Genomic DNA, 15,812 nt, shown 5'->3' with positions numbered 1-15,812 from the left:
ATTAGGTTTTTTAGAAAAGATTTTAGTAATTTAGGAAAATCATGAATTTCATGACTTAGATCATATAATTTTTTTGTTGTAGTTGGTAGAATATATGCATGTGGATATTCTATGATTTTTTTATATTTTTATGAATTTTATTTGCATGTAAATTCTATGATTTATTTCATTAATTGGGTATTTTTCTGAATTATTTTTTTTAGAAAATAATACATGTGAGAGAGGGGTTAATTTTTTATGCCAAACGACTGAGGAAAAATATGATTTATCTTATTTAGAGTATATCAGACTTAATTATGTAATTTTATTTTAGTTTTTAATTAAAATTATGTTAAAAAATATGGGTGTACGGATTCGGGTGACCTGGTTTGGGCCGACCTGAATGCATAGACTCAGAATTATAGTTTTTCGGCCAGACATCTGACCAGTAAAATGCTCATAACTCTCTCATCTAGAGGAGTTTTGATGAGCAGTTTATTGTGTTGGAAAACTAACAAAATTTTCTACTGTAAAATTTTGAGCTCTATTCATAGACTGAACACGGATATGTGACAGTCAGAACAGAAAAATACATGTCTGTAGTAAAACGTTTGTAACTTCCTCATATAAAAGAATTTTTATGAACGGTTTGCAGCTACGGAAAGCTGACAATTTTTTTTTCAAACTATGAAAATTTCAGTTCTGTTCACCAACTATAAAAAATTTTATTAATTCTGTAACAATCAGTCAGAATTGAAGATTTTACAAATCAAAATCGGTCTAAATTCAGTTCTTTTATAATATGTATGCAGGTAAATGTCAAATTTTATATAGAGTGTGAAGTGCCTATGATAAGGCATGTATGCATGATAAAAATAATAATAATAATAAGTATGTTTGCCCGAAAGAGGGCTATACACATACAAAGGACCGAAGAGTCCAAACCTGTGTAAAGTGTTTATGTTCATGAAATCCCTGCTGAGATTTATATGAAATTCTTATGATTATATCGATGATGATGATGATGTTGTCATGTATGAATGTATGTATGCTAAGTAATGAATAAAATTGTGCATTTATGCATATGCACATGCTCCTATTTAGAAGCATGAATGGATGAATGAAATCTTTTTTAAATGTCATGCTTTACAAATGCATCCATCGACCAAGAAGTGGCTGAATCCTTATAGCGGATTCATTCATAATGTTGTATGTAAGCCATTAAAGTAATCAAGTTAAAACATGCGACATTAAAGTAAGAGCTTGTAAAGAGAGGGCAAGCGGTACATCCGGCTTCGTGGAAATCTGTTTGAGCACAGAAGTTTGCTCCTCGCCACCCACGAAGATAGGTGAAACCTCTGCAATAGACTGTGGTGTAGAGGGTAAGAAACTCATGAGTGAAATTCTGATGCATTGGGATGGTGGTTTTAGGAGTCTCTCTCGCTCTTGTCGTCCTACACCTAGGACTGGTGAAAGGTGTTTAACCAAGCGAAAGTCACCCATGTATGTAAAACATTGTCTGAGCCACGGCCCTGCACCAGGTTTCTGCATGTGTTGTACTCACGGGGCTAAAAAGTGAAACATAAGATGTATGTGCATTAGTTAGGCATTGCATGCATCATTTAAGAAAGATCATGTAATTAAAGAAAAAAAGTTGAGCATGCATTTGATGGCTTCTGCATTTGGTAAGTTCATATAATTTATTTGTTCATGCATTGTATTTTATTTGAGTTAAAAATGAATAATGCATATTTGTTTAAATTTTTTAGTTCTTGTACTTGTTGCTTAAATTAAAATGCATGATTAGTCACTTAGATTTAATTTATTATGAAAAATTAGATGAAGTTCATGTTTCGTATTTCTGTTTTATAAGTCTAGTATAATTTATTCTACTGAGACAAGTTGTGTTTGACCTTTCTGATTTTAAAAATTTTCAAGAAGTGAGTAGGTACTTACAAGCGAAGACGGGAGATTGCAACGGGGACTGAGCTCACCTTTCCTTTGTCTTATGGATGTTTTGGACTCTGATAAATTCTAAAATTTGAGTTAAGGCTGAATGTAATTAATTTTAGACATGTATGGCTATTTAAATTTTATTGACGTATTTAATTTAAAATATATTGTAATTTCATAATTATATGACTGCAAATGATTATGTAAAGTAGCACGCCAAGTTTTAGACCCGTTGAGTTTTTTCGTTGTTATTTGTTAAAGTATTTCAAAAAAAATTACAATTTTTTGGGTTATAAAAATTGGGGTGTTTTACTGACTTCATCACCTAGAGGAAGTTAGATCGCTTGCTTAGAGGATAGATCATTGGCACGTTATGAAAGGACGTGCTTCGATATATCATTGGCTTAGACATGAATGCTCAAGTCTGACCGAATCTTGAAAAATCTTTCGCTCTAGATTCACAAGAGCGTGAGTGTTATCTTTACAAAAACTATAGACTTCTCATAAGGGCAATCTTTCTCTTGTTGAATATATTGCTATATTTAAGAATACATGTGATGAATTTGCTATCATTGGCAAGCCTGTTGATGACCGAGCTAAGGTCTTCTCTATCCTGAATGACTGGTGTTAAGGCTATGAAGTCTTTGTTACCACCATGATGAAGCCACCAATCTCATCATATAAGCAACTTATGTCCCTGCTCCAGGGACATGAAAACTACCAGTCATACCATAAATGAATTTGGAAGCGAGGCCAGGGGAGAGAGAAGAGGGGGAAAAAATCTGAGAGAGAGATAGCGAAACAACACAATAGATTTATGTGGTTCTGGTATTCTATGCCTACATCCACGAATAGGGGCTGGATTCTTATCATTCATCAGTGGCTAGGGCCATTATAATTTATAGAACTTCTGAGAAGTTTGCAATCAGGTAGGAAACCAATATTAGAGACTCATTACAATTTTTCCTTTTTTCAATGTTTTCTTTATTCAGGACTCACTCTTTGATTCCCAATAAAGGAGCTTTCCTCCTGTGCATGGATGTCTTCTAGTGCATTCCTGCTTGGATTAGGAAACTGGTAAAATGGTATACCGGGACTCTTCTTGGGCCGAATCCATGGATCTTTAAGAGAAAAACACATGCAGAAAAAACAGAACTGCAGAAAATAGGAAAAAATACCTTCAAATTATTGGAACAAGGTGATTGACAACCCATAGATTAATTATTGAGGGAAAGGAAGGAGAATAAGTCGATCAGTCAAGAATCTTCGTTTTATTTTGCCAGGGAGACCCAGTTTATTTGATCAAGGCTAAAAACGCGGTTGCTCTCCTCATAAGCAAACAAGTTCAAGTTGCGATATTTGTGGCCTTTAACTCGAAGAGCTTCGAAACGCTTGCTCTGTAGATCATAATATAACAGTCCTTTCTCCATATTTCCAACGTAAACCAGAGGTTTTGGATTTCCAAAGGTGTCTAATCTTGTGAAGATCTTATGACCTCGCTTCCTCCACGCGACTTGGCCCGACCACACATCAGTGGGTAGTACAATCGTGTTTGTTTTGACCCATTCCCTGCTGGTCATAGTTCGATCCCTGAGCACCCATATGTCTATAACTCCATGATAATGAAGGAGAGCTGGACATCCTTCAAATTCAGTCACGGTTGCATACGAACGACCTAAAGGTCCGATAGTGCGCACCGGCGGAATTGGCACGTCTCGGAACTTTTCATCCTTACAATCAAAAGAAACGATAATCATGGAACGGCACCATGTTCCCCAATAAATGGTTCCCCCTACAGCAACACTGTTGTGCTCATTCACCGGATAGGGGCACTTGCCGATCCATCTCCATGAAGAATCAACGCCAAGAGTGAAAACCTTGCAGTTCCCGGTTTTGCGACAGACACCAACGGTCTTGTATACCTCGGTTAGAGGATCAAAGGCTAACCCATAGTCATACTCGTCGTCGGTGCAACTACCAGAGATTATGCTGGGAAGGACGACGTATTTTCCGGTGATGGGGTTGCAAACGATCATGATCACATGTTCTTGAGAATCAGACGTGGTGGTGCACGTTTTGAACAGCATCAAACCATTGGATGGTGGATAAAGCAGTGAAAATTGGATAGCGTGATTAGGAAAGTGCAAAACTGAACGACTGCGGTGTACTCCCTCTTCATCTTCTTCCACCAAGTTTATGTTAAAGAAACACAGTTCGTTGAAGAGACGCGGTGTTTTGAAATTTTCCGCTTCAACATAGACAAAACCCTTGGTTCTGATGGAAGGGTTTGCAGTGAGTTGAAGCCCATGCTTGACGTCAAAGAAACGGGTGGAGAACAGCTGAAGCCAGGCTTTGCAGACACAGCGAAACCTCAATATGGACTTGGAGGGGAGCCGAGAAAGGATGTCGACCATGTTGTCCCATGGAAGCTCCATCAATGCTTCGGAGGCCTCCATTGCTCTCTCAGCTCCCGTGCTTCCCTCTCTTGTGAAATATTCCCCTTGGATGATACGAGATGGATCGTAGGTGTTAAAGATGGGCGGTAGGGTCTCTCTCTCTCTCTCTCTCTCTCTCTCTCTCTATATATATATATATATATATATATATATATATATACACCAAACCACACGGTTAATTAATTGACTCTCAATTTACCAATTCTAACTTTTTTGGTATTTTAGTAGGATTCTTTCTCTGCCAAACCATACGGTTTAATGTTTTTTGATATTTATCAAATTTAGCTTTTGATATATGTGGTGGGACTCTCTCTCTCTCTCTCTCTCTCTCTGGACTCTCTCTCTCTCTCTCTCTCTGCCAAACCACACGGTTTAATTCTTTTTTATGTTTACCAATTTTAGCTTTTGGTAAATTTGGTAGGACTCTCTCTTTGTGCGTGTCAGCAGATCGGATCTGGTTTGGACCCATGTGGGTTCAAACCCACATCTGTTGAGTCCTATTGAGTCTGCCATGTGGAAAGTCATATAGAACCCTATAAGAATTACATGAACCAAACCTCGTCCATACCCTGTAAAATACTAATTTTTATCCTTTTATATTGAAAAATCGTGCGTCTTAACCGAAACTTGGGTTGGGCCCGAGACTGGTATGAAATTTCACCGACAATACCCAGCTCGATATACTAATTGAACCCCTGAGGTCCAACTTGGATTCTAATCGGAGCTCACTCTTTATCACCAAACTTTGTTCCAATTAACACATCGCATTTGAGAAAAATGTGGTTTAGGGCATTGCGTTTGTTTCTTAACAGGAATTTGGACGTAGGGGTAGACAGGTCTTGGCTTCAATGGGCAGTCTCGAATGCGGGAGTTTTTCAAGTCCATAAGGTCTACCATTCTCTTTTACCTCTCGGTCCGGGTTGGATCCCCAAAAATGCTTTATGGGCGAAGGAACCATCTTCGAGGACCAAGGTATTGGCTTGATTGATTCTTCATGACCAGATACAAACACATAACAATATCAAGAGGATGGGGTTTTAGTTTTCCAGTTGGTGTGTGCTTTGTTGAAGAAACTACACAACATCTTTTTTTGTTGTGTGAAGTATTTCGAGAATTATTTTTTAAAACTTGGAGGGCTCCATCAGTTGTTGTGCGAGAGGGCTGCTTTGTGTTAGATCTTATCATCAGCTCTACTATAATTAGATGCAAAAAGAAGTGGACTATTTGGAGAGTTTGGTTATTTACAGTGTGGTGGTTCATATAGATGGCCAAAAATGATGCTATTTTTTTGGATGTCCCGTTCAACCTTAACCGTTTGACTCATAGGGTCTTGGCTGATGTGTATGCTATCTTCCGTGTCTATCTCAAAGACCTGCCTCCGCCACCAACTGATCCCCATCTAGATGTCGGTGGTCCTTGATGAGTTTTCTGTTTTGTGTTCAAGTTTTTTTTGTTTTTTGTGTAAATGGTGTTTTCATGTTTTGCTGTTGTGTTTGTGCTTGTGGAACTCAACGCTTTGTTGAGTTTCACTTTTAAGTAATGTTGATCATTTTTCGTCTCTCTCTCTCTCTGTGTGTTGCAAACCACACAGTTACAAGTTTTGCTAATTGACTCCAAAATTTGCTAAAAACAAAGTTAAGCTTATTATTAGCTGTCTCCAAAATTTTGCCAAATTTCATGTTAATTAGGAAACCCTTGCACATAATCTAGAAACCGCATAACCCACTCTATCTTTTTCTGTTTGATTTACAAGCCCAACGACTCCACCAATTAAGAAAGGAAATATGTTCCTACTGGTAACCGCGTAACCCACTCTATATCTTTTGCTTATTATATTGTGTCTTTAACTGAATGTATCACTGTTGATAAGAGCAAACGGATTCGGGCATGACGGATAGAGTTAACCTTCATCTTTTCCTCGACTAGGCTATGGGACAACAAAAGTCTCATTTTTCGTTTTATTGGTATTTTTAGTTTTCTTTAATGTTTATTTATGTGTTTTTTATTTTCATATTTATTCTTATTTAACTTTTTGTTTTTATTTGAACTTTTTTTGTTGTTGTTAAGTCTTTATGTCTATTTTTTTTAGTTTTTAATGTTTTATTTACATGTTTTCGTTTTATTATTTTTTACTAAGAATGAAAACCTACCCAATAGAACACATGCCAAACCTAACCACCACACGTTTTATTGGGTTTTTTGTGTTTTTTGTAAAATTCTGAAGATGTGATATATATGCTTGTTTTTATTGGAATCAGTTCTTGGAGCATTTGATTTTGATGCATGGATAGGTTTTTATAAGTTTCAAAAATCAACAGTGCATAATTTTTATAAAATTTTGAGGCTCTAAATACCATTTTTTCTATCCAAAATTCATGATCCAAGTGTTGATTTTTAGTAAATCTATCATGATGTACACATGGACAGAATTTTGAAAAAAATACCCAAATTTTTTCATTAGATACCCAAGTGTCGATTTCTAGCAAATCAATCATGCTGAACACATTTGTACCATCAGAATTTTGAAAAAAATACCAATTTTTTTCATTCAGTAGGTTTGACATGCTTTTTTAGTGGGTAGGTTTTCATTACCCTATTTTTTTATTATTTTATATATATAGATTGTACGTGTGTGATCATGCCATGAGAGAGATGCATACCTGTGTGATTATGCCATGAATTAAGGTCCATCATCCATTCATTATGCATGAGAGATGGGCACTTAACTCTATCTAAACGGTTGGAAACTCACTACAAGAAAAATATGTTTTATTGGCTCTAGTGACAGTAGCGCCATTGTAAAACACGTTTTTTTGGCTCAACAAGGGATTGCCAAAGAACCCTTTTACTAGCGTAAGATCCCTACAGCACCATTGTAAAAACATTTTTGCAGAACCATTTTGTGCCAAAAAACACACAGAGTTACCATTTGCTTGGCGCGCCCTTTCCCTCTATTTTCCCCAAAAAAAAGTTTAGTGTGTCCTCCCTTTCTCCATCCTCGCTCCTTCTCTCTTCCTCTATCCTTGATCTTCACCGAGCTACAAGAACCTTTGTTGTCCTCGATCTCCCCAACCCTGCATCGCGGGATGCTAGAGGTCTATTGTGCCTCATCCCTACACAGCGGCCATTGCCTCGTCATTAGGGTTCTGCTATACCTCATCCCTGAACCGCAACCATTGCCTCACCATTAGGGTTCTGCTATACCTCATCCCTGAACCGCAACCATTGCCTCGCCATTAGGGTGTTACTATTATGCCTCATCCCTGCACAACAACCATTGCCTCTAGCACTGGGGATTTCTCTCTCTCTCTCTCTCTCTCTCTCTCTCTCTCTCTCTCTCTCTCTCTCTCTCTCTCTCTTCAACAAAAAATGTTTTTCGGCAGGTAGGATGATCTATAGTGGAGTCGAAGCTAATTAGAAGGTGAAAAAAAAGGCTACAATGGTGTTATAGAAGATTCTACAACCCTAACATGTTTTCTATATAAGATTCTTTTTGTGTAGGGAGTAAAGCGAAGAGGCAAAGGACACGTCAGGGGCTCAGTAGGGTCATCCTCAGCAGAGGCAGTAGCAAGGGAAGACTCCATTTGCATGCCAAAGGTGCAATAAGAACTATCCTCAGGGCACTTGTCTACTCTTCAAGAGGGTCTGCTACCAGTGTTAGCAGCCCGGACATATCACTACCTACTGTTCGAACAAGCTGACAGCTCAAGCAGGACAACAACAACAACAACAACCATAGCAGAGGACCAACGGGAGAGTGTACGCCACCACAACTGCCACATAGGGCAAACAGAATGGCCTGATTAAAGGTATTTTCGTAGTTGTTGACCATTATGCTCGGGTGATGTTTGATTCAGGTGCTATCATTCCTTTATATCATCTTATTTTGTGAGTTTGCTTGATCTTGTTACATTTAGCCTCGAGAAGTCTATTGATGTGATGTATCCAATGAGTACATCTTTTTCTTGTGGGAAATACTTTCTTGCGATCTAAGTGGTTATCGAGGGGCATGAGTTGTTTGCCAACCTTATCATACTAGACATGACCTTTTATAATGTCATTCTAGGTATGGACTAGTTGTCCAGCCACAATACTACCCTTTAGCGTCGAAGAAAGAAGGTTCGGTTGGAGCACCCTGATTTGTCTGCATTGGTGTTCTAGGCGACTAGACCGACGAGTGAAGTAAAGATTATCTCATCCTTAAAGATCTTTAAGTACCACAAGCGGGGTTGTATGGTGTTATTGGCCAGTGTGTCTGCAACAGACAGTCAGGCGATACCTTTAAAGCAGTTAGATGTGGTTCGTGAGTTTATGGACATCTTTCTCGAGAACTTATCGGGTTTGCTACCTCACAGGAAGATCGAGTTCTTGATCGAGCTAGTGCCTAGCACATCACCAGTTTCTCGAGCACCGTATTTCATGTCACCTGCAGAGCTGGTTGAGCTGAAGAAGTAGCTGTAGGAACTTCTTGGCAAGGGCTTCATTAGACCGAGTGTATCTCCTTGGGGTGCACATGTTCTCTTTGTCATGAAGAAGGATGGGTCTATTCGACTCTGCATAGACTACCGTATGCTGAATCAAGTGACCATGAAGAACAAGTACCCTTTACCTAGGATTAATGATTTATTTAATCAGCTGAGGAAGGCAAAGGTGTTCTCTAAGATAGATCTTCATTCCAAGTATCATCAATTATGGATCAGGGCAGAGGATGTTTCAAAGACCGCATTCAGGTTCAGATACGGGCACTATGAGTTTTTGGTGATATTTTTTGGACTCACCAATGCCCCTAAAGCATTCATGGACCTAATGAATCAGGTCTTCAGTTTATGATTGGATTCTTTTATCATTGTATTCATCAATGACATTTTTATCTACTTCGAGAGCATGGAGGAGCACCGAGAGCATCTATGGATTATGTTGCAGATACTAAGAGAACATCAACTTTATATTCAACTTTCAAAGTGTGAGTTTTGGATCGATAGAGTGATATTTCTCGACCACGTGATCTCCAAGAAGGGCATTGAGGTCGATCCAGCCAAAGTGTAGGCAGCGTTGTCTTGGGAGCAGCCGAAGACAATTACAAAAATCAGGAGTTTCTTAGGGTTGGCGGGTTACTATCATTGATTCATACATGACTTTTCTCGTATAACTGCTCTGATGACTTGGCTTCTACAAAAGGGGATGAAGTTCATTTGGTCACCTCAGTGCAAGGAGAGCTTTCAAGAGCTGAAGATGAGGTTGATATAGAACGACTGAATTTGTTGTGTACAATGATGCTTCAGAGACCAGACTATGTTGTGTCTTGATGTAACACAGAAAGGTCATCGTGTACGTCTCTCAGTAACTGAAGGTACACGAGAAGAATTACCCCACATATGACTTGGAGTTAGCGGCAGTTACCTTCGCACTAAAGATATGATGCCACTATCTATATGGAAAACAATTTAAAGTCATTTATGATCACCAGAGCTTCAAGTATATATTCACATAGCATGAATTGAACTTGAGGCAGCACAGGTGGTTGGAGTTCCTGAAGGATTACAAGTTCTCCATTGCCTACTACCCTGGTAAGGCGAATATAGTGGCAGATGTGCTCAATAGGAAGACTTCTGTCATGGCGGCCAATTTGATTGGGTGCAGTTGAAACTTGATTGATAAGTTTGTTATATAGCAGTCATTTTTAGATGATTTTGGATGCATCTTTTGTACTAGGATATAGGCACGACCTGAGATCATAGACTGCATTGAGGAGCTTCAGTCAGCCAATCCAGAGTTTGAGAGGTTGTGTATGAGTGCCTAGAAGCCTTACGCGCAGTTTCACCGTGAGGAGAACAGGACCATCATGTTCAGAGACAGATGGTGGGTTCCGAAGGCACTGCGGGAGGAGCTTATTAGTGAGGCTCACAGGTTAAGGTATTCTGTTAACCTTGGTTCTACTAAGATGTTGAAGGACCTTCAATCAAGTTATTGGTAGAACAGGATGAAACAGGATATCACAAAGTTTGTGTCAAAGTGTCTCACTTGCCAATAGGTGAAGATCAGGCTTCAGAGACCTAGTAGACTTCTTCAGCCACTGGACATTTTGGACTTAAAGTGGGATGATATCTCGATGGGCTTCATCGTAGGGTTATCGAGAACCTATCGTCAACACGATGCCATTTGGGTGATAGTGGATAGATTGACGAAGAGTGTTCATTTTCTGTTGATCAGGATCAGTCAAAGCTTGGAGAGTCCAGAAAACATTTATGTGGATGAGATAGTCTGACTTCACGAGGTGCCATGTTCGATCATGTCAGACCGAGACCCTTGTTTCATGTCTCAATTCTAGTGCCAGTTACAGCAAGCGCTATGTACTACGTTGAAGTTCAACAGGACTTTTCACCCACATACTGACTGGCAAACAGAGCGCATGATACAAATGATTGAGGATATGCTTAGAGCACGCGCATTGGATTGGGCTGAAAAGTGAGATGGGCATGTGAAGCTTGTGAAGTTTTTATACAACAGTAGTTACTATGCTAGTATTGGTATGGTCCTGTACGAAGTTCTGTATGACAGACCATGTAGATCTCCAGTGTGCTAGTACGAAGTTAGAGTGAGAGTAGTGGAGTCTCAAGAAGCCGTCCAACACTACTCGAACCAAGTGCATTTGATTTGACAGAGATTGGTCATAGCACAAAGCAGGCAAAAAAGCTATGCCGATAAACGACGTAGGGAGCTCAGCTTTGCCATGGGTGATCACCCGTTTGTACTGATCTCGCACATGAAGAGTGTGTTCCAGTTTGAGAAGAAGGGGAAGATGAGTCCTCGGTACGTTGGACCCTTCGAGATCCTTAAGCGTATTGGGGAGACTACGTATCGGGTGGCACATCTTCAGTTTTTCCAGATTCAGAATGTCTTCCATGTCTTAATGTTAAGGAAGTATGCACCTAACCCCTCATATGTGATCCACTACGAGGTGGTTGAGGTGCAGCTTGACTTGATGATGGAGGAGAGGCTGGTAGAGATTGTGGATCATTAAGAGAGGACACTCTGCAGTAGGACGATCACATTCATAAAGGTGTGTTGGCAACATTTCAGACTGAACAAGTGCACCTAGGAGCCTGAGGTCGATATGCGTAAACACTATCCACACTTATTCAGTATGTTCCAATTTTGTAGATGAAATTCTTTTAAGGGGGTAGGGATGTAATGTCATGTGTTTTTACACTAAGTTAAATTCTGGATTTTTGAAATTTTGGCTAAGTGTTGTAGAAACATCGATAAAATACTCGATATTAGGTAACAACATTTGAATCTAGGCTTGGCTCAGGTCTCGTCGACAATACTTAAACGAGCTAATTAAAATATAATAAAAACTTTTATTTTTTATCTTCAATTTTGAGCAAAATTAAGGTTAAATTCAGGCAAATTTTAGAAGCAAATTTCAAGTTATATATCATTAGATGTGCCTCAAAATTTTAAATTCAACAATATTTTATTTTCCTAAATTCGGGCTATGGTTGACCTAAAAATCATATCTTTTCAAAAAAGGCTCACCTCGATGAGACGAGTTTGGATTGGATCGGACTAGATTTGATCCATATGATCTAAGTTAATATGGATCTAGACCCAGTCCAAGACCCATATTAATTAGGATATGATCCAATTCAAGATCTATATGGATATTGGATATAGATTTTGATCTTGGATCCAGATTCAGATCCAAAATTTAGATCTAACGAAACTAAAGCTTTAAATTTAGTATAAAGGCTTAATTTAAGGAAATTTGAAGTTAAAAAGGCTTCCAGAGGGATAAGGCACCCTTTAGAACTTTTTTGGATATTTATTAATTAATAATAAATAAATAATGAATTTTAGAAATTTTATAGATATGGTAGTTACCAAATAATTAGGGTCTCTAGAAGAGCTTAATTTGGTTTAATAAAAAAAAAGTTAAGTATTAAAAGAGGTAGTAAGTAGAAAAAAGTCAATAGAAAGAAATTAGGAAAGGGGGGTTAGAGATAGAGTCCCACATAAGAAAGCTCTATCTCCAAACCCATATGGGAAACCCTAGAGGGGCGTCACCCTCTACAGGATTCCCTCCTCTATAAAACCCTCAAAAAAATATGAGAAAGAAAGAAAGAGGAAAAGAGAGAGAGAAAAAAAATCATGGGAGATGAGAAAGAGAGAAAAAAAGAGAAGAAGAAGGAGAAGGCCCTCTTCCTCTCCAATCATCCGATATTTTTTCTAGTCTTTTTTAAACTTTAACAAAGGTACGGGTCTCTCTATCAATTCGAACGATGATAAATAGCTTAGGTCAAGTTTATGTAATGTTTTAGTGGAAAGAAAAAAGAAGAAAAAAGGGAAACAGGAAAATCTAATATGTATATATATAACGACACATCGATTATGTATATATGTATCTATATACATATATGTTTATATATATTAGATACATATATACATATATGCCTATGGTGTATATATGTATATGTGTACATGTAATGTTAAAACAATCCATAAATTTTATTTTTTCTTTTGACCTATGAACGTTGTTTCAGTTTCGGTGCATATAGTTGGATTTGTCCCACTATTCACAAGGACAGATCTGGACAGATTTGTCCCACCATGTGTATGAAAAGATCTGCCAACTGCAACAGCGGACAGATCTGTCGAGCACTATAGACATGCAAAGTTGGTCAAAATTTACGGATTTAAATAACAATATAAGTATTTCAGTATATTTTGTTTATCAATACTGACCTTTTTTTTCTCATGTAGGTTGCTGGTGATAATCAGCGTAGTGTAGCTGAAGGGACAGATCAAGACAATGAACAAGAAGATGCACAAAATCTTGGCGATAATTAGATTCATGTGTTGAATTTGTTCTACCTTCTTTTTGTTTCAAAAATGTAAATGTTGAATTGTAAATAATTAGAACTTGCGAATTTTACAATGGATCGATTAATTGTTTTAGTTTCTTTTTATATGTATTTTGATGTGTACTTTTGTTTTTATTCACAGGAAATATAAATTGTACAGAAAATCTAAATTGTATCACGAGAAATTTTTTCTCGATATTTAATTTTCAAATATTTTTTTTTTATTTTTTTCCTTGTTTACGACGAATTAGCGATGGATATATCTGTCGCTAATTACTATTAGCGTTGAATATAGCAACAGATTAACGACTACTATAAATCCGTCGCAACACCAAAATCGTCGTATAGTAACGACGGCCTTGCGACAGATGTTGGCATTCGTTATTTCGTCGCAACTTAGCGACGGAACTAGTGACAGATACATTTTGTCACTACTTAGCGACGGAATGGGCGACAGATATATTTCGTAGTGAATTAGCGTCAAAAAATTCGTAATGAAAGCTATCAGTCTCTAATTCGACGTTTATCCGTCGCTATGTTGTTTAGCGTTGAATTAGCGACAGATTTAGGTCATCGCTAATCCACAGGTTTCTTGTAGTGAATTTAAATTTATTTAGTGTAAATGATGTTTTTTTAATTTATGAAAATTATTGAATTAATTGCTGGTTTGATATTGTGTTTGTAGTATTCTCGATTTCACATTTTTCACGGTCTTTCTATTTTCTTGATAAAGAGTTCTTATCCTTTAATGTTTGTTTCTCAAACTTGGGTTTAGTGAGCTATTGAAGGCTAGTTCTTGCACACAAGCTGACCCCTGAAACTTAGTTTAATTGGAGTGTCATCGATGAAGCCTTGCATAAAAAAAAAAACTCTAAACATTGAGTTATAAATTGAAGGTGTTATAGTCTTAGCATCGAAGTTTTACGTTGTTGGCATGACGACCATAGGTATGGAAGGTTGACTCAGCACATGTTTTCTTGCTGAGTGTAGTTTCTTCTAGTTATAAATTCAAAAAAAAAAGTACATGAATTTCAAGCCATTGGAAGGCCGGCGAGAGTATCTCCAACCCTTGGATCTCAGATTCACTTAATCAAACGCCTTCTTATGGGGTGAGATGCTTGCTAGGTCGCAAATACATAGTATTGGAATTTTAATCGTAACTCATGATGTCAACCTGATTGTATCAGGTGATAAGCCTAAACACAAATTTTGTGTTTTGTCCGAGGCCTCTATCTTTGTATATTGATGACATCATCTTTTTTTATAGGCCATGTCATCATCTTTTTTATGAGCCCCCACCGTTTGCACAATGAAGGCCACGGACGGTTCAAAACATAAAAATAATTTGTCTTGGCATATCACCTGATCTGACCTCACCAAACATGGGATTCAAGAAGACTAAGTATATATGCCACTACCATGCGTTTGTTGCTGACATTCTGTTGCCAATAATGAATTTCTGATTCGAGTGGGCTCATAGGGAGTTGTTGGCTACTGAATCTTGGGTGCCAAGAAGGCTCTTGTTGCACTGTTGTTATACTTTTTAATGCTCATCCTACATAAAAAAAAAAACTATACACATAGGAAAGCTAGCCAAGGCACCTTCTTTCAATATTCTAATGACCGATCTCCACCTTTTAATCGTCACACACTAAGCACTTTAAACTTTCGTTTCCAATTCATGCACTCAATTAGTGAGCACTTAGAAAGATACTATTAACTTTTTAAGAAGAACGTATCTTTTGAATATATTGAACTCTCTCTCTCTCTCTCTCTCTCTCTATATATATATATATATATATATATATATATATTCAACATTGTCAAAATAGTACAAATCAGACCTTGGATCATAGTTTTTCGGCGTAAAAATATGCCTTTATGAGGTTTGAAAATTTGGTATATTGTATGCCATTGAATTTTTAACCCTTGTAAAATTTGACATCCTTTTGAAAAACGTTATCCAAAGGTAAGTTTCTACTAAACTTAACATGTACATAGGAGGAGGATAAGATATAAAATAAAAAAACTAAATATATATATATATATATATATATATTTACTAAGAGGTTTGTTTGAAGGATTGCAAACATTATATATATGTATAGGGTAGCTGCTGACCACTTTTGAGTAGGGGTGGCAATTTCTGACACGACCCGCCAACCCACTTCTTAGCTGGGTTCGTGTTTGTCTTAAACGGGTTCGGGTTTGGCTTAAACATGTTTGTGTCATAAATGGGTCGACCCGCCTAACCCTTTTATTAAACGGGTCGGGTTCGTGTTAAGGGTATGCCAACCCGCCAACCCGTTTAATAAACGGGTTAGGCAGGCAGGTCAACCTGTTTACCCGAACCCGACCCTCCAACCCACCCGTTAACCCGCCAACCCGTAAACTTTTCAATGTAAAACCTTGAACCCGACCCACCAACCCATCTACCCAACCTGACCCGTTTATTAAATGGGTTAACTGTGTCATGTCAGGTTACCCGTTTAATAAATGGGTCGGGTTCGTGTTGAGGTATGCTGACCCGCCGACACGACCCGCCACCCCGACCCGATTG

At 38.0% G+C, this 15,812-nt stretch overlaps 1 protein-coding gene across 1 annotated transcript; it reads right to left on the bottom strand.

Annotated features, from left to right (window-relative positions):
* Positions 1–3,203: 3,203 nt before the first annotated feature.
* Positions 3,204–4,388, bottom strand: LOC149839785 (putative F-box protein At1g32420). Its single transcript, XM_090004925.1, has one exon. It carries the CDS (start codon positions 4,386–4,388, stop codon positions 3,204–3,206), a length of 1,185 nt encoding a protein of 394 aa, XP_089861051.1.
* Between the last annotated feature and the right edge of the window lie 11,424 nt (positions 4,389–15,812).

Source organism: Nuphar pumila, chromosome 4 (genome assembly GCF_984573655.1).
Source record: "Nuphar pumila chromosome 4, dmNupPumi1.hap1.1, whole genome shotgun sequence".
Classification (NCBI taxonomy): domain Eukaryota; kingdom Viridiplantae; phylum Streptophyta; class Magnoliopsida; order Nymphaeales; family Nymphaeaceae; genus Nuphar; species Nuphar pumila.
This window is presented reverse-complemented; position numbering and strand designations above follow the sequence as displayed.

Coding starts and splice junctions, on each gene's coding strand:
- LOC149839785 (XM_090004925.1), bottom strand. CDS start 4,388: ATGGAGGCCTCCGAAGCATTGATGGAGCTTCCATGGGACAACATGGTC.